This window comes from Vitis riparia, chromosome 19 (assembly GCF_004353265.1).
Source record: "Vitis riparia cultivar Riparia Gloire de Montpellier isolate 1030 chromosome 19, EGFV_Vit.rip_1.0, whole genome shotgun sequence".
Classification (NCBI taxonomy): Eukaryota; Viridiplantae; Streptophyta; class Magnoliopsida; order Vitales; family Vitaceae; genus Vitis; species Vitis riparia.
Window position 1 is genome coordinate 22,267,439 of NC_048449.1, and position 18,154 is coordinate 22,285,592.

Sequence of the window (18,154 nt, forward strand, 5' to 3'; positions counted from 1 at the left end):
ATTTGTAGCCCTGACCTGATATATAATATAAAGTGGACAAGTTGGAGCATGCTTCCCAGAGTGATTTAAAAATTGTTGAAAATTAATGAATGAGAACATGTAGATGGCACCACATTTTATATTATTGAATACATCCACAACCTTTAATTACAACTGGCATGGCCTGGCATGACTTGTCCACGGAATCCATATTATTAATCAATACCCTTGTGACCTGGCCTATCCCATCCACCCCTATAAAGATATCTCTTACTTTGTTCTCTATTCTCTCACAATTCCCTCAGCTTCTCATCTTCTACGTGCTGTATTTTCTTGGCTTTCTGCTACTTTGAGTTGTTCCGAAATGGCTGACCAAATTCCATTCGGTGTTGTGGAGCACATTTTGACCAACTTGGGGTCCTCGACGTTTCAAGAAATTGAATCCATGTATGGTGTTCCAAAGGAGCTAACCAAGCTCAAGGACAACCTGGACGTCATCAAAGGTGTACTTCTGGATGCTGAGGAACAGCAGCAGCAGAAAACTCGTGGAATAGAAGCTTGGGTCCAGAGGCTCAAAGGCGCCGTGTATGACGCAGATGACTTGCTGGATGACTATGAAACTCATTATCTACAGCGAGGAGGATTCGCAAGGCAGGTCAGTGACTTCTTCTCATCTGCAAATCAAGTTGCTTTTCGCTTTAACATGAGTCATAGACTCAAGGATATCAATGAAAGGCTGGACGCTATCGAAAAAAAAATCCCCATGTTGAATCTGACTCGACGGGAGGCAATACACATAGGAGTAGAGAATAGTTGGAGAGAAACCCACTCATTCTCATTGCCATCTGAAATTTTAGGAAGAGAAGAAAACAAAGAGGAGATAATAAGGAAGCTGTCATCTAACAATGAAGAAATTCTTTCCGTTGTTGCCATCGTTGGCTTTGGGGGATTGGGTAAGACCACCCTCACTCAATTGGTATACAATGACGAAAGAGTAAAACATTTTGAGCATAAGACATGGGTTTGCATTTCTGATGATTCTGGTGATGGTCTTGACGTCAAACTGTGGGTCAAAAAGATTTTAAAATCTATGGGAGTTCAGGATGTGGAGAGTCTGACCTTGGATGGTTTGAAAGACAAGCTTCACGACCAAATAAGTCAAAAGAAGTACTTGTTAGTACTTGATGATGTTTGGAACGAAAATCCTGGAAAATGGTATGAAGTGAAAAAATTGTTGACGGTTGGTGCTAAAGGTAGTAAAATTATAGTAACCACCCGAAAACTTAATGTTACATCCATTATGGAAGATAAGTCTCCCGTTAGTTTGAAAGGTCTAGGAGAAAACGAGTCTTGGGATTTATTTTCAAAATTTGCATTTAGAGAACAGGAGATTTTGAAGCCAGAAATTGTAGAAATTGGAGAAGAAATTGCAAAAATGTGCAAGGGAGTTCCTCTCGTTATTAAGTCTTTAGCAATGATATTGCAGTCTAAAAGAGAACCGGGGCAGTGGTTGTCTATTAGAAACAATAAAAATTTGCTGTCACTTGGAGATGAAAATGAGAATGTTCTAGGGGTGCTGAAATTAAGTTATGATAATTTGTCAACTCATTTGAGACAATGTTTTACATATTGTGCTTTATTTCCAAAAGACTATGCAATTGAGAAAAAGTTGTTGGTACAATTATGGAACGCACAAGGTTACATTCAATCTACAAATGATAATAATGAGCAATTAGAGGATATAGGGGATCAATATCTTGAGGAATTATTGTCAAGGTCATTGTTGGAGAAGGCGGGAACCAATCATTTTAAAATGCATGACCTTATACATGATCTTGCACAATCAATTGTAGGATCTGAGATCCTTGTTTTAAGAAGTGATGTAAATAACATTCCAGAAGAAGTTCGTCATGTATCATTGTTTGAAGAGGTAAGTCCTATGATAAAGGCTCTAAAGGGAAAACCCATAAGAACCTTTCTAAACCTTGGTGAACATTCTTTTGAGGATAGTACAATTGTAAATTCATTTTTTCCGAGTTTTATGTGTTTACATGCATTGAACTTAAGTCGTATGGGTGTAGAGAAGGTGCCAAAGTGTTTAGGCAAATTGAGTCATTTAAGGTATCTTGATCTTTCGTACAATGATTTTCAGGTACTTCCAAATGCTATTACAAGGTTAAAGAATTTGCAAACACTAAAACTCAAAAGGTGTTGGAATTTGCAGAGATTTCCAAAAAAATTAGGGGAATTGATCAATCTTAGACACTTGGAGAATGATAGCTGTTATAAGTTGGCTCATATGCCACATGGAATCGGCAAGTTGACTTTACTTCAAAGTCTACCATCGTTTGTGGTTGGGAATGATATAGGGTGGTCTAGGAATCAAAAAATTGGTGGCTTGAGTGAATTGAAAGGCCTTAACCAACTAAGAGAAGGGTTATTCATAAGTAATCTTCAAAACGTGAGGGATGTTGAACTGGTATCCAGGGGGGAAATTTTGAAAGGAAAACAATATCTTCAGTCCTTGAGATTGAAATGGAAACGGTGGGTCCAAGATGAGGGGTATGAGGGTGAAAAGTCAGTGATGGAAGGCCTTCAACCACACCAACACCTAAAGGATATCATTATAGAAGGTTATGGAGGTACGGAATTTCCAAGTTGGATGATGAATGATGGGTTGGGTTCCCTGCTTCCCTACCTAATTAAAATTGAAATTCGGAGATGTTCAAGATGCAAAATTCTGCCACCCTTTTCTCAACTCCCTTCTCTCAAGTCTTTGAAGCTTGAAGTTATGAAAGAAGTGGTGGAGTTGAATGAGGGTTCATCAGCAACGACACTCTTCCCATCTCTTGAATCGCTCAAACTCTTTAACATGCCAAAGTTGAAGGAATTGTGGAGGATGGACTTGCTAGCAGAGGAAGGTCCTTCATTTTCTCATCTTTCGAAGTTATATATTTATGAATGCTCTGGTTTGGCATCACTGCATCCTTCTCCTTCTCTTTCTCAATTAGAGATCGGAAATTGCCATAACTTGGCATCCTTGGAACTGCATTCATCTCCTTTTCTTTCTCAATTAGAGATCAGCTATTGCCATAGATTGGCATCCTTGGAACTGCATTCATCTCCTTCTCTTTCTCAATTACATATCAAGTATTGCCCAAACTTGACATCCATGGAACTGCCATCATCCCATTGTCTTTCTAAATTAAAGATCACAAAGTGCCCTAAATTGGCATCCTTCAAAGTGGCTCCATTACCTTCTCTTGAGACACTATCTCTGTCAAGAGTTAGATATGGTGTGATATGGCAGATAATGTCTGTCTCTGCTTCTTCTTCATTGAAGTCTCTGTATATTGCAAGCATAGATGATATGATATCTCTCCCGAAGGAGCTACTTCAACATTTTTCTGGCTTGGTAACGTTAGAGATCCGTGAGTGTCCTAACTTGCAATCCTTGGAACTGCATTCATCTCCTTCTCTTTCTCGATTAACGATCCATGATTGCCCAAACTTGACATCCTTGGAACTGCCGTCATCTCCTTCTCTTTCTCAATTAGATATCATATATTGCCCAAACTTGACATCCATGGAACTGCCGTCATCTCCTTCTCTTTCTCTATTAACGATCCATGATTGCCCAAACTTGACATCCATGGAACTGCCGTCATCTCTTTGTCTTTCTCAATTAGATATCAGAAAATGCCATATCTTACCATCCTTGAAACTGCATTCATCTCCTTCTCTTTCTCTATTAACGATCCATGATTGCCCAAACTTGACATCCATGGAACTGCCGTCATCTCCTTCTCTTTCTCTATTAACGATCCATGATTGTCCAAACTTGACATCCATGGAACTGCCGTCATCTCTTTGTCTTTCTCAATTAGAGATCATCGATTGCCATAACTTGGCATCCTTGGAACTGCATTCTTCTCCTTCTCTTTCTCAATTAGAGATCAGAAATTGCCATAACTTGGCATCCTTGGAACTGCCGTCGTCCCATTGTCTTTCTAAATTAAAGATCATAAAATGCCCTAACTTGGCATCCTCCAATGTGGTTGTGGCTTCATTACCTCGTCTTGAGGAACTAAGCCTGCGTGGAGTCAGAGCAGAGGTACTGAGGCAGTTCATGTTTATCTCTGCTTCTTCTTCATTGAAGTCTCTGAGTATATGGGAGATTGATGGTATGATATCTCTCCCAGAGGAGCCGCTTCAATATGTTTCCACTCTCGAAACTCTCCACATTGTTAAGTGCTCTGGTTTGGCAACATTACTACACTGGATGGGCAGCCTTTCCTCGCTTACGGAACTTATTATTTATGACTGCTCTGAATTGACATCACTGCCAGAAGAGATCTATTCCCTTAAAAAACTGCAGACATTTTATTTCTGTGATTATCCACACCTAGAGGAAAGATACAACAAGGAAACAGGTAAAGACCGGGCCAAGATTGATCATATCCCACGTATTAATTTCCAAAGTGATCGATTTATGAAATATAAGGTCCGAAATCCCTAACCTTTCTTCCCATTTTTATTATTTAAGAATCAAAATGCTATGTTTCCATTTTATTATTGTGTTTTTACTGCTCACATTAATAATTTTGAAATTTTTTTCCAGCTGGGATGCGCTTTCCGATGATGTGCACTAAACTAACCATTTTACTTGGAGTTGTACATTCTAAGAGTTTGAGGAAATACTGAGGTCTGATATGATAACTCTCAATCTTAAACGTTGGTTTGTGTTTGGAACGTTACTACACTTGATACATACCCTCACCTCACTTACAGAGCTTGGAAATCGTGGCTGCCCTGAAACCACGTCACTGTCAGAATATATGTTCCCTCAAAAACCTGCAGACACTAAATAATCTGCATCTGTTCACAGAAAGATGCTGAAAGGAAAGGTGAAGACTAACCCAAGATTGCTCATATGCCACAAATTGATATCATACATCCATGAAGATTGAACTGATACACAATGCCTTTCAGGTCCGAAATCCCTAACTTTTCTTCTCATTTTCTATGACTTCATTTTCATTATCTTACTTTTAAAATGCTCTGTTTTCATTTGTTTTGGTAGTTCTTTGTATTTGTGCCTTACTTGTTTGATTAAATGCTTACATCTTCAAATTATTTTATTCTAAGTGTTTTGCATTCTAAGAGTTTGAGGAAATACTGAGCTCTAATATAACTAGTAGAGTCCACCATTCCTAAGAAGCTTACCATTTCCTAATGCCCAAAGGATCCCGAAAGGAGACAACTTTGGATTGGCTTGAAGATTTCACATGGTCCAAAAATTTGTATTTACTAGACGCTTGATACAAAAAGTAGTTTAAATTTAGCCATTAATATAACTTTTTTATTAGAGAAATAATTGCCAAACAAATGCAAAATAGAAAATGGTGTTAATGAATTCAATACTTGATCTATATTGCAGTTTAGCAGCTTTTGTTAGATAACGAGTATGGGGTTGGGTTTATCATGTTACCATTCCAAATATTCTTAAAAAAATCATCAAGGCTTTGTTTGGTTTCTTGAAAATTTGAATGAAAAACTAAAGAGAAAAAGTGGAAGGAAAAAAAGAAGTGGAAGTCAATAAATTATTTTTATGTTATACTTTAAACTCATTTCACTTTTTTTAACCATTTGATTTAAAGATTAAATAATTTGAAAATGTATAAATTTATAATTAATCTTAATTATATTTGATTTTCTTTGGTATTTTCCATAGGACAATTAAACTTGAGAAAATCATTTTCCTTAACATTATTTTCTTAGTACTTTTCAGGAACCAAACATAACCTAAATGTTCTAGTTTAGTTTAGCAGCTTCATCAAATTAGATAGACAACCTCACATCTCTTATTCAACTGAAGTGCTATGTTAGTTAATGTTTTGTCTCTGCTTCTTCATTGAAATCTGTCTATTGGATGCACAGATGATATGATCCAAACTCAAATTGAACACTGCTCTTGTTTTGCAACATTACTGTACTAGAAAGGCAACTTGAACTCACTTATAAATTTACTTATTGGTGACTGCATTGAATTGACATCACCTTAGAAGAGATGTGTTCCACATGGAAAATCTTTCATTATATGCACCTATTTGCAAGACACCAAAAGGAAATAGGTGAATACTTGCCCAAGAATACAAAGGGCCACACTTGGTGAAGGTTTCATCAGTAAGGAGAACCATTTCAAGTATGAAATCCTCCATTCTCATTTTCTGATGACTTCATTTTTATTCAATATCCATTTGAAATTATTCAAGTTCATTTTCTTTAGATATTATATTTTCTTGCTTGCTCAATAATTTCATTCAAGTAAGTTGTTTGGATATCACATTTTCTTTGGGTTTTTATTTTTTTTATTTTTAGAATAATTTCAAAATGTCATTTTTAACTATTCACAAAATTTGATCATAGTTGAGTGATTAAAATTCAAGTTTATTCTTATTATCATTAGTAGTTATTTGATATATTCGTTTGCTAATAAAAAATAAGACTAACAAGTAATGTGCATAGAGTTTGTCGAAGAGAAGAAAGATTTGATCCAAGATATTCCTAAAGATCGGAAACTTTCAAAGCCACCCAAGATCCCACAGGTAGAATTCAAATTCATTCATTTTACAATCCATTAATTCTACTTATAACATCTTTGTTATGTTATAATTTGCCTTTACTTGTTATGCAGCCTACCTTAATAATTTGGGGAGACCAAGATAAGGTATTCCTAGTAGAACTGGCTCACAAATTGAAAAGGTAAACTTGTATCACCTGCCTACATGCCTACAACAATACAAACACTAGCTCATGTCTTTCTCACTATTGAAATTGTTATTGCGTGCAGGCATTTCAGGTGAGGAGGCCCAACTTGTGATCATAGAGCATACTTTTATTATAGAGAAGCCCAAGGAAATATTTAAGCACTTGAAATCCTTTCTCATTGATTTGCTTCCACCTCCCAAGCAACACCTAGAACCACTCACACCATGACCAAGTTAAATGGAACTAATGCAACATTCTCAATATATTATAATATATCGAAGGAAGGGTGGCCACATATGAAGACCCTATTCCAAGGTCAAATTTTAGATTTTTGTGTTTTTCCTATCACTATTCCTATACTATTACCAGTGCACCTTATTTGTCAAGATGATTAAAAGGGAATTCCCTAGGATAACTAGTGTCTCAAGTGATCTTGAGGTTCATAAATTTTTGGTTTCCACAAGATAGGTGCCAACTATTTTTTTTTTTTTTTTAACACCCATGCAATATTCCAGTCATCTATTAACAAGGGCTAAAATTTCTTGTAGAAAATAGAATAAAGAACTAAATTACATGCAAATAGGACATTATTATTCTATTTACAAGTAAGGGCCAAAAATTGTTGAGGGTCATCAAGCACATTGTTCCTAAAATAATAGCATCCATGTTGTTGAGCAAAAGTTTTTTTATATTGGCACCTCATATGTTTGTTTAAATGCTCACATCAATAACTTTGAAAATATTTTCCAGATTTTCAACAAATTGTAATGTTGTGCACTAAACTAATCATTTTACTTGGAGTTCTACATTCTAAGAGTTTGAGAAAAAACTAAGGTCTGATATGACAACTCTCAATCTTAAATGTTGTTTTGTGTTTGGAATATTACTGCACTTGATAGATGCCCTCACCTCTGTTACAGAACTTGGAATTCATGGCTATCCTGAATTGACATCCCTACCAGAAGATATGTTCCCTCAAAAGCTTGTAGACACTAAACAATTTGAATCTGTTCACACTTAGAGGAAATCTGCTGAAAGAAAAAGTGAATACTAACCAAAGATTGCTCATATCCCACAAATTGATATCATACATCCATGAAGATTGAACTGATACAGAATGCCTTTCAGGTCCGAAATCCCTAACTTTTCTTATTATTTTCTATGACTTCATTTTTATTATCTTACATTCAAAAATCTTCTGTTTTCATTTGTTTTGGTAGTTCTTTTTATTTGCACCTTATTTATTTTATTAAATGCTTACTCCAGTAAGTTTGAAAATTTTTACATCTTCAAATCATTTTGCTTGAGTGTTTTGCATTCTAAGAGTTTGAGGAAATACTGAGCTCCAATATAAATAGTATTGGTCATAGAGTCTTCCTTTCTTAAGAAGCTTACCATTGACCTAATGGCCAAAGGATCCCAAAAGGAAACAACTTTGGGTTGGCTTGAAAATTTCACATGGTCCAAACATTCATATTTACTAGATGCCTGATACAAAAGAAATTTTGCTCTCTTTTCAATTTAGCCATTGATGTAGTCTAAATGTTTTATTAGAGCAATAATTGTCGAGTAAATGCAAAATAGAGAATGGTGTTAATGAATTCAGTAGTTCATCTATGTTGCAGACTTGTAGTTTAGCAGCTTCTGTTGATAATGAGTGCGGGGTTGGCTTTATCATGTCACTGTTCCAAATACTCTTAAAAAAATCATATAAGCTCTGTTTGGTTCTTAGAAAATTTGAGGGAAAATGTAAGGAAAACAAAATAGAGAGGAAAAGTGGAAGGAAAAAAAAAGTGAAAGTCAATAAATTATTTTTGTATGCTACTTCAAACTCACTTCACTCTTTTTAACTCTTCAATATAAAGATTAAATGATTTGAAAAATGTGTAAATTTCTAATTAATTTTAATTATATTTGATTTTCTTTGGTATTTTCCAAAAGACAACCAAATATGAGAAAATCATTTTCCTTAACATTTTTTTTCTTAGTACTTTTAGGGAAGCAAACATAACCTAAATGTTTTAGTTTAGTAGTTTCATCAAATTAGATAGACAACCTCACATCTCTTAGTGAGCTGAGGTGCTATGTTAATTAATGCTTTGCCTCTACTTCTTCATTGAAATCTCTATCTATTGGATGCACAGATGATATGATCCAAACTCAAATTGAACACTACTCTTACATTATTGCACTCAATAATTTCATTCAAGTTCTTTGGATATCACATTTTCTTTAGTGTTTTTTTTAGAATAATTCAAAATGTCTTTTTTAACGGTTCACAAAATTTGATTACAGTTGAGTGATTAAAATTCAAGTTTATTATTATTATTATTATTATTATTATTATTGGTTATTTGATATATTTGTTTTCTAATAGAGACAAAAGACTGGCAGCTAATGTGCATAGATTTTGTAAAAGAGAATAAAGATTTGATCTAAGCTATTCTTAAAGACCAGAAACTTTTAGAGCTACCCAAGATCTCACGGGTTGAATTTTGATTCACCCAGTTTACAATCCACTAATTATCCTTATATCATTTTTGTTATGTTACAAATTGCCTTTACTTATTATGCAACCTGTCTTAATAATTTGGGAAGACCAAGATAAGGTCTTCCTAGTAGAACTGGCTTACAGATTGAAAAAGTAAACTCATATCACCTATCTACATGCCCACAACAATATAAACACTAGCTTATGTTTTCCTCACTATTGAGATTGTTGTTGCATGCAGGCATTTTGGGCGAGGAGGCCCGACCTGTGATCATCAATAACACAAGGCATGCTTTTATACAGAGAAGCCCAAAGAAACATTTAAGCACTTTGTTAGCCCAAGGGTTCTCCTAATCAGGTTTTGATAATAACAAACCATGGTTAAGTGACTAATTGGTTTGAATGGTAAAGAATCTTAGGTATAAATTTGGAAATTCATCAAATGACCAAATGGATACAAGATCGAGACTTTTGGAAGACTTTTGATCATATGAAAAAAATGTAAGATGAATGCATGGGTGCACTTAGGTTTTACATATCTTTTCATGCATATTTGAAAACTCGATTTATTCCTTAAAATTACGATTTCATTAAAACCCGAGTTTTATCAATTGTATATTAGGCAAAACGTTTCAAAATTGGCATATCAATTTACCTAAAGACCTTGCCTAAGTGTTTGAAAGGAAAAGAATTGAAAAATATAGGTTTTCGGGGCCAAAAGACTGAACCGATCGAGGCACAGGCCAATCGGCTCAACCAACCAGGAAACCGGACGATCAGTTGCTCTTGTCCGACCGAGATATGGTCGAGGAGTGTCAAAAACACTCTATCTCATCCAGTAGCCTTCTCTTCCTAGTCGAGTTACTCTCTTTCCTGATCAACCTCTGGTCGAGGTTCGGTCGAGGCAACGGTAACTTGCCAAAGCATTAAATGCTCCAACGGCTAGTGAACCAGTCGACCCCTAACTCGACCGGTCGAGGCTGTTTTTTGCTTTTTTTGGCTCCCAAACTTAGAAACCTATAAATTGAGAGCTCCACTTCATTTATGACATAGAGAACACTTGCAATCAATTTTCTACCCACTTGTTCTTGCCTTAAAAGCTCTCATTTATTTCTTAGTGCATTATATCCTCACTTGCATATCCTTTAGTGCACCCTTGTGAATCATCCTAGCTTTGATTTGTATTTGAGCTTTCATTGAGCTAGATTGAGGGATTCATTCTTGTAAAAATTGAGTGTTAAAGCCTTCAAGAGGTTTGAATCTTGAAGAGATTATGTAAGAGCTCATTGGAGCCAGAATCCAAGTGTAAAGGAGATTGGAAGCTTTATTGAAGCTTCAAGTTAGTGGAACCCTCACTCGATTAGGAGATTGAGGAGAGTGGACGTAGGCAAGGAAATGCCGAACCACTATAAAATCCGAGTTTAAATTCTCTAACTCTATCTCTTTATTTTTTATTATATTGTGCTTGAATTTGTTGTGTTGAAAAAGTTTTTGAAAAACCCAATTCACCCCCTTATTAGGTGTTTTTCTCATTTAAGCATAGCCTTTATTTTCTCACACTTGAAATCCTTTCTCATTAATTTGCTTCCACCTTATAAGCAACCCTCGGAACCACTTACACCATGACAAGGTGAAAAGAAACTAATGCAGCATTCTCAATATATTAGAAGATATCAAAGGAAGGTTGGCCACATATGAGGACCCTATTTCTAAGGTAGAATTTTAGATTTTTGTGTTTTTCTTGTCACTCTTTCTATACCATTACTAGTGTACCGTATTTTTCAAGGTGATTAAAAGGGAATTCCCTAGGATAACTAATGTCTCAGATGATCTTGAGGTTCATAAATTTTTGGTTTCAACAAGATAGGCGTCAAACCATTTTTATTTTTTTCTACACCCATGCAATATTCCATTCATTTATTAATAAGGACTAAAATTTCTTGTAGAGAATGGAATAAAGAACTAGATTAAATGAAATAAGACATTATTAGTCTATTTACAAGTAAGGGCAAAAAATTCTTGAGGGTCATTAAGCACATTGTTCCTAAAATAATAGCATCCATGTCGTTGAGCAAAAGTTTATTGCAATTACATTAGCATATAAAACAAAACTATTTTTTTTTTTATTTTATGTTCACACCTTATCCATTTGATAGAATGCTTAAACAAGTAAGTTTGAATTTTTTTTTTGTCTTCAAATCAATTTAAATTTTACATTCAAAAGTTGAATTTTTATTTTTTATTTTTGGAAAATTTAACCGCACTTTAGAAGTTTGTGATTATTCTTTGGTCCATCTTAAAATGAGTTCCTGCATTCTTCCATTCCTTAAATTAAAATCACAATAAAAAGTTTTACATTGACCCAAAATTTTCTCATGGCCTAGAAATTCATATCTACTAGATGGCTAAAGCAAAAAACACTCCTGCCTTGTATTTTAAGTAATCATTGCCTGCTATTTGTTTATTGAGAGCATCATACAAGTTGTGATTATATTTCTTAATTTTTTATATGATAAGACGATAACTGGATTGAGAAAGATGCAACTTGTAGAGCAGAAAATTTCTTAACTACTTCCCTTGTATTTGCTTTGTGTGTATCAATTGTTCTATTAATTATTTTTTTAAAATATCACTAAAACAAACCTATTATGTCAGTGCTCTTTATTGTTATGTATCATAATTTAGCTATTTTTTTCCCTAGAAATCATGCTTGTTATTGTGTTAATCAGTAGGTAGCATAAGAACTATTTTGTTCAAGTTATTTTGTATTGGCATTCTTCATGTTTCAAAATATTGTCAGACTAGCAATTTTACTACAGATATAATGTTCTCAAATCAATGCAAAAAGGGACGATTGTGGGTCTTGGGCACAACCTTCCTTGAATAGTTAAATTGAGGGTTTCTATAAACTAGGTCTCTATATCAACAGATTCTACATTTCATCACTATGGAGACCTTACAATAAATATCGCAAAAAGCTTCATTTACTACATAGTAAGGGTAATCCTAAGGACTTAAAAGCTTGAGTTGTCTCTTCCATGGCAGCTTCAAATCTCTTAATGAGCTCCAAGTCATTGTCTACCTTGAATATAAATCACTGCTAGAAGTATGTGCCCTCAACATTCCCATGTTCCCGATATTGACTAGATATTTGTTGCTAATTCATGAAGAATTGAAGGGATCTTTGATAATGACATCTATAATGTACTTCAAGTTCATGATCTAAACCTTCTTCTTGCTTTCAATAACTTCATTTTTTTTTTATATTACTTTGTGGTCAATGTTATAAGAATGTTGTATTTTGTTTACCTAATTCTCATCCATTAGCACACAGGAAAGGAAAAGTTTTACATTGCTTTCCTTCCATTTGCTCTGTGTTTATATATGTTTATGTAGCTAATGCAAACTTCCACCGTAACTTTTTAAGTTTTTTTCATTCTCGAGTTTGGGAAACAACTAGATTTGATTGTAATATTTTCTTGTAGATATCACCTTTCTTAAAAAGCTTGCATTTATTCACATTTTCAAGATGACTAAGTCATCTGATTATGCTTAGAACTTTTGGTTTCTATTAAATTCAGGTATGATGTTTGCAATTCTAAGTCCCTTACTCCTCTTGAAGACTACATAAGTTTCTAGTGCTTTTACTTTAATGGTTATGATCAATGTATCCTCTTGTTACTTCCTGTTTGCATTCTATATGTTCAAGAGCTTTATTAAAGTAATTATTTTATTGAAGATATAATTGTTTTCAGGTTAAAGCAAAATTGAATAATGACGTGGTTTCAACAACTTCTCAAAAGTAATTGGAAAGTAAGGAACTTTGTGGTAGTATTCTGATATCACATTGGGCTTTCAAATTGTTGTCCTGAATTGACATAAATAACATAATTTTTTTCCTAGTTGAGCTGCTTCAACATGTTATTATGCTTCAAACTCTTTCAATTATGTGTTGTTTAGGTTTGGCAACATTAGTACACTGGATATGTTGCCTCAAGTTACTTACACGACATAAAATTCATCTTTGTTGTTAACTGGCATCACTACCACAAGATGAGTTCCCTCAGCATTCTACAGACAACTATAATTTGGGACAATTCTGGTTTGGCAACATTATCGGAGTTGATAGGCAGCCTATCTTCATTAACAAAAACCTTTAAATTTATATTTATCCCGAACTAGCATCACTGTTGGAAGACGTGCATCCTTAGCACCTTATAACCACTCACAATTGGAGACTGTTATGGTTTGTAAACATTCAACAGACTTGATAGGTAACCTTGCACCACTTACAGAGCTTCAAATTCATGGCTATCTTGAATTGACATCACTTTCAAACTAGATGGTTCATCCAAACCTCAGTTGACACCCACAATTCAGGACTTCTCCATTTTGGCAATGATAACATATTTGATAAGCATCCCTACTTCACTTACATACACTAAAATTGATAGCTACCTCGGATTCACATCATTGTTACAAGAGATTGGTTCCTTCATATCCTTGCAGACACTTGTGATCTTTTATCGTCCATGTATATTAAAAAGACTTAAAAGGGAAATAAGTGAAGATTGGCCCAATAATCTTTAGTCCTAGATATTGATATTTGGTGAAGATTGGACTAATATAGAGTTAGTTCAAGTTTGAAATCCCAATCTTTCTTCTCATTTTTTATAGTTTTGTTTTTATCAATATGCTCTGTTTACATTCTATATGGTAATTTTTGTATGTATTAGCATATAAATCAAAAAGGACTTAGATGATTAATTTGAAAAGTTTGCATCCTCAATTAATTAGTAATTAAAGACCAAACTGATCATATTACTTTAAGTCTTGCATTGTAAGAGTTTGGGAAAATGTTAGGGTTGACTGAACTACTATTTTATAACAGATTTTGCCTTACTCAAGAATCTTGTGATTATCCCTTGGCACAATCATTTCTCGTGTCTAAGAAATTCATATCTACTACATGGCCAAAGAATTTAGTAGCATTCAAAGTTTCTGTTTTCTTTCAAGTCAGGTGTATTGCTTGCAATTCTAACATGTTTCCTATTTTGAACATTGTATTGTTATTTTACTATCAATGTGTTAAGAGCATTATACTCTATTTTCTATAATGTTGTTTACTTGTCATATGTATTAATTATTTTATTGCAAATGTACTTGTTTCCAAGTTAAAGCAAAATAGGAAAGTGAGGATTTTTCATGGACCAATGCCTCTCTCAGTTGCTGCCACACTTGACTTCTCTCTAAGTTGTTGAAAATTTAGAAGTTTGGTAGTATAAAGTATTCAGCTCAAGTGCTTTAGTGCCTCACTACCCTTGAAGCTTTAGAAGCTGTCAATACAATTGGGGTTTCAACATGTAACCATTTTGGAAATTCTAAGAAGTGTAAGTATTATGGTTTTGCAACTTTATTAGACTATATAGGCAACTTCAAATTGCTAAATGCCCTGAATTAAAATCACTACTAGAAGGAACCCATGAGACTCTATAGAAACTCATAATCTACTACTCTTGCCACTTATTAAGAATGCTAAAAGGAAAAAGTGAAGATTGGCCTGAGCATGATTGATTAATAAACCACACATGGTCTCCTTAATTCAGTGAATATATTTTTATATTAGAATAAACCATTTTCTTAATTATAAGTATATTTGAATATTTTACTAAACTATTTTAAAATAAAAATATAGTAAATATATATATATATATATATATATATATATATATAACATGATAAATAACATATCCCAAACCAAATGCAACATAAATTTCTAAATTGTCTCTTCTTTCTTAGTTCTCTATAATAATATTGCCATACCCATTGTTTAAGCTATAAATTAACATTTTATGTTCTTTGAAACATATGTATTACCAACTCAATATAAATACCTACGAAGACATATTTCTCATTTTCCCAATCAAAAAGCATTGTGAGTTGAAACCTTTTTGTTTAGAAAGTTAACTTGTAATGTTAATATTCTTTTTTTATATTAGCCACCTAGGAATACCATTGCCTTTCACCACACTTTTAGTTTTTTTTTTTTTTCAATATTCTTTTTTACTTCTACACTAGAATTTATGTAACTTCTTGTTCTTTATTATTATTATTATTATTTTGCAATATTTTCTCTTAAGTCTACCTTACACTTCTTATTACTCTCATATATCTATATATATATATATATATATATATATATATATATATATATATATATATATATTGTCTTTTTCAAATACTTGGTTGCTTCTCTATTACAATTCATTAACTTCCTATCCTTTTATTTATTTTTTATTTTTTGCAAAATTCTTTCTTAAAATACATAAATCCATAGTTTTTATTTTAAAAGTATCAAGTAAAGAACATATACCTACTCAGACACCATTGTATAATACCCCTAAAATTTCCAAAAATCCTTAAAATTTCATAAATTATTTGCAAACTTATCCCTAATTAGAAGCTATTACATTAAATATATCTAATTCACTCTAAACACATGATTGATAATAATACAAATAACTAAAACAATATTAATATGCAATTTATTATTTTTCAACACACTGTAATAGTTCCCAAATATTTTCAAACATCAACTAACAAACCTAAATTTATTCACTCAAAATACATAACTGATAACAATGGAGAACTAAAAAAAAAAAATTATAAATATAACAATTTTATACTTTGAATACAATTCAATAAATCCTAAATTTTTAAAAACATTTAACTAATAAACTTAACCATACTCAAATATTATTGTATAACATCTCTAAAAATTTCAATAATTTATTAAATGTGAAGACTACACTCACCAGTTTAGCAGAATCACTTACCTCTTCTGTTGGTAATTGGGATTTTTGCTCAGTAGCTTCGCTTTCATTTGCTTCACTTTCTTCTGCTTCACTTTTTTCTTCTGTTCACAATTGGCATTTTTGTTTTTTCGTCACTTTTTTTAATCTTTTTATCAAATCACTCTTCAATGAACTCATTGTTTCCTTCGTGTTTGAAGATACAATATGAGATAACTTGAAAAAAATAGAATAACAATTTTTCTAAGGATTCAGAATGAAACAAAGGATGAAATGATGGACGAGAAATTTTCTAGGGTTTTTGAAGGAAAGATGAGATTTTCGTTTTGTGCATCAAAGGAAGATAATGAAATAGAAGAAGACGATGAAAGATGAAGACTCGTTATATAAATGAAGCGAAAGAGGATATGAGCTTTCCTTTTTGTGTACCAAAGGAAGATAATGAAGTAGAAGAAAATGATGAGAAATTTTTTTTGGAAAATATGAGGAGTCGTTCTGTAAATGAAGCAGAAGATGAGAAGTTGTAAGTGTTGGAGAGAAAAAAGAAGAAGGGCATTTTTGTCTCAATCAACAATTTTGTTTTGTTTTTTAACCGGTGGGTTATATTTGCAAATATGGGGGTTATTTTGACCCCTTTAACCAAATAGCCCTCTTTTTTATCCAGTTACAACTTTAAATTAGGCGTAAAAAGGAATTTTGATATGGTAGATACTGTATAGTTATATATTGAAATTCCATGGTTCATTAGATAAACCATCCTTGAATTTCTTTGGTTTCAATCAAGATGATAGATCATCCTTCCACAGAGTGACTTGATATGACATTGATTTTCTAGGGCTTCAAACACGAAGGGTGTCAATGACTAAGAACTCCGTTTGATTACCGAGAAAATGAGGAAAAAACCCCTCAAATAAAATATAAATACAATTCAGAATTTCAATTTTACATTGTTAGGGACCCCAAAATGGGAATATTCATTTAACTAGCCTAATCCAACCACCTGCCTTAGTTCAATTCAGTCCCCACTTTCTAGAGACCAAAACAATATAAACATTCTTGTGTTTGGTTGCTCATAAAGCATAGGACAAGCAAAGAAAAGGACGGTGCCTCCTCGATCAAACAGTCTTTTTTTTTTCCTTTTCTTTTCTTGCATTTTCTTTTTTCGGCAACCAAATAGAACTTTTTAATTAAGCATTGTTGTATACAATTTAGATTTCTTTCCCTTGGTTTCTCCACAACCAAACAGAATTTTTCTCAATTGAGTGAGGGTCCAGTATATCCTTTGTTTTCCTGTAACCAAACAGAACTTTCCTTGTTATTTTTTTTTTATCTTTTCTTTGAATTTCTCGGAAACCCAACGGAGTTTACTTCTGGTGCAACCGTGCAAGAAAATGGTTTTACCTGATCGTAGTTCATCGGACTAGCCAAAACAACAGAGGCTTAAGAAAAAGAGACTGAGCTTTGTTTGTTAGACCCCCTCTATGAGTACGCAAAGTAAGAAGAATTGAAACTGAAATTAGGCGGCTTCCAAACACGTCCTAGGAGTTGGTTTTAAAACCCATTTTTTCCCCTTTTTGGTTGCAATCGGTTTGCAAAGATGCCATTAAAAGGTAACTGCGGTTGGTTGCATGAACAAGAAAATGAAAAAAAAAAGTTAAAATTAATTAAAATTCTATTATTTTAAAATTATTTAATATTTATATTGAAGAGTAAAAATAATTACAATATATTTAAATAAACACATAAAAAATAATAATTTATTAATTTTAAATCTATTTTTTAAATTTTCAATTTTTCATTTATTTTATTCCCTCTAAGCTTTCTAACTAAGGTCATAATTTGGACAAATTGTTGGGTTCATAGCATATCTAAATAATCTAATAGTGATAAATAAATAATTAATTTAAGTTCAACTCAACCTCTAAGCTTTCTAACTAGGGTCATAACTTGAACAAATTGGATGGTTAACATACAACTTGGACAAATTGGTGGGTTCATAGCTAATCTGAATAATTTAATAGGGATTAATAAATAATTGACTTATGTTTAGCCCAACCTCTAAACAGAGGTATTTAATTTGAGTGTTCATGGAGTTTCGCTA

At 33.1% G+C, this 18,154-nt stretch overlaps 1 protein-coding gene and 1 long non-coding RNA gene across 3 annotated transcripts; both read left to right on the plus strand.

Moving 5' to 3' along the window:
* The first annotated feature begins 258 nt into the window (after window positions 1-258).
* On the plus strand, window positions 259-4,498 carry LOC117909291 (putative disease resistance protein RGA4). The gene is made up of 2 exons (XM_034823256.1): window positions 259-3,117; window positions 3,400-4,498. Exons 1-2 carry the CDS (start codon window positions 344-346, stop codon window positions 4,496-4,498), a joined length of 3,873 nt encoding a protein of 1,290 aa, XP_034679147.1. The 5' UTR covers window positions 259-343.
* Window positions 4,499-4,774: 276 nt separating this feature from the next.
* LOC117909292 lies at window positions 4,775-8,930 on the plus strand. Of its 2 annotated transcripts, XR_004650327.1 has the most exons (6): window positions 4,775-4,971; window positions 6,508-6,587; window positions 6,677-6,744; window positions 6,833-7,065; window positions 7,671-7,878; window positions 8,895-8,930. It is a non-coding gene; the product is annotated as an uncharacterized LOC117909292 (long non-coding RNA). The 2 variants fall into 2 exon arrangements; XR_004650326.1 differs by lacking the exons at window positions 7,671-7,878; window positions 8,895-8,930 and having other exon boundaries at window positions 6,833-7,197.
* The last annotated feature ends 9,224 nt before the right edge of the window (window positions 8,931-18,154 follow it).

Coding starts and splice junctions, on each gene's coding strand:
- LOC117909291 (XM_034823256.1), top strand. CDS start 344: ATGGCTGACCAAATTCCATTCGGTGTTGTGGAGCACATTTTGACCAAC. Junction 3,118..3,399: donor TCATCTCCTTCTCTTTCTCA/ATTACATATCAA, acceptor TGGCTTGGTAAC/GTTAGAGATCCGTGAGTGTC.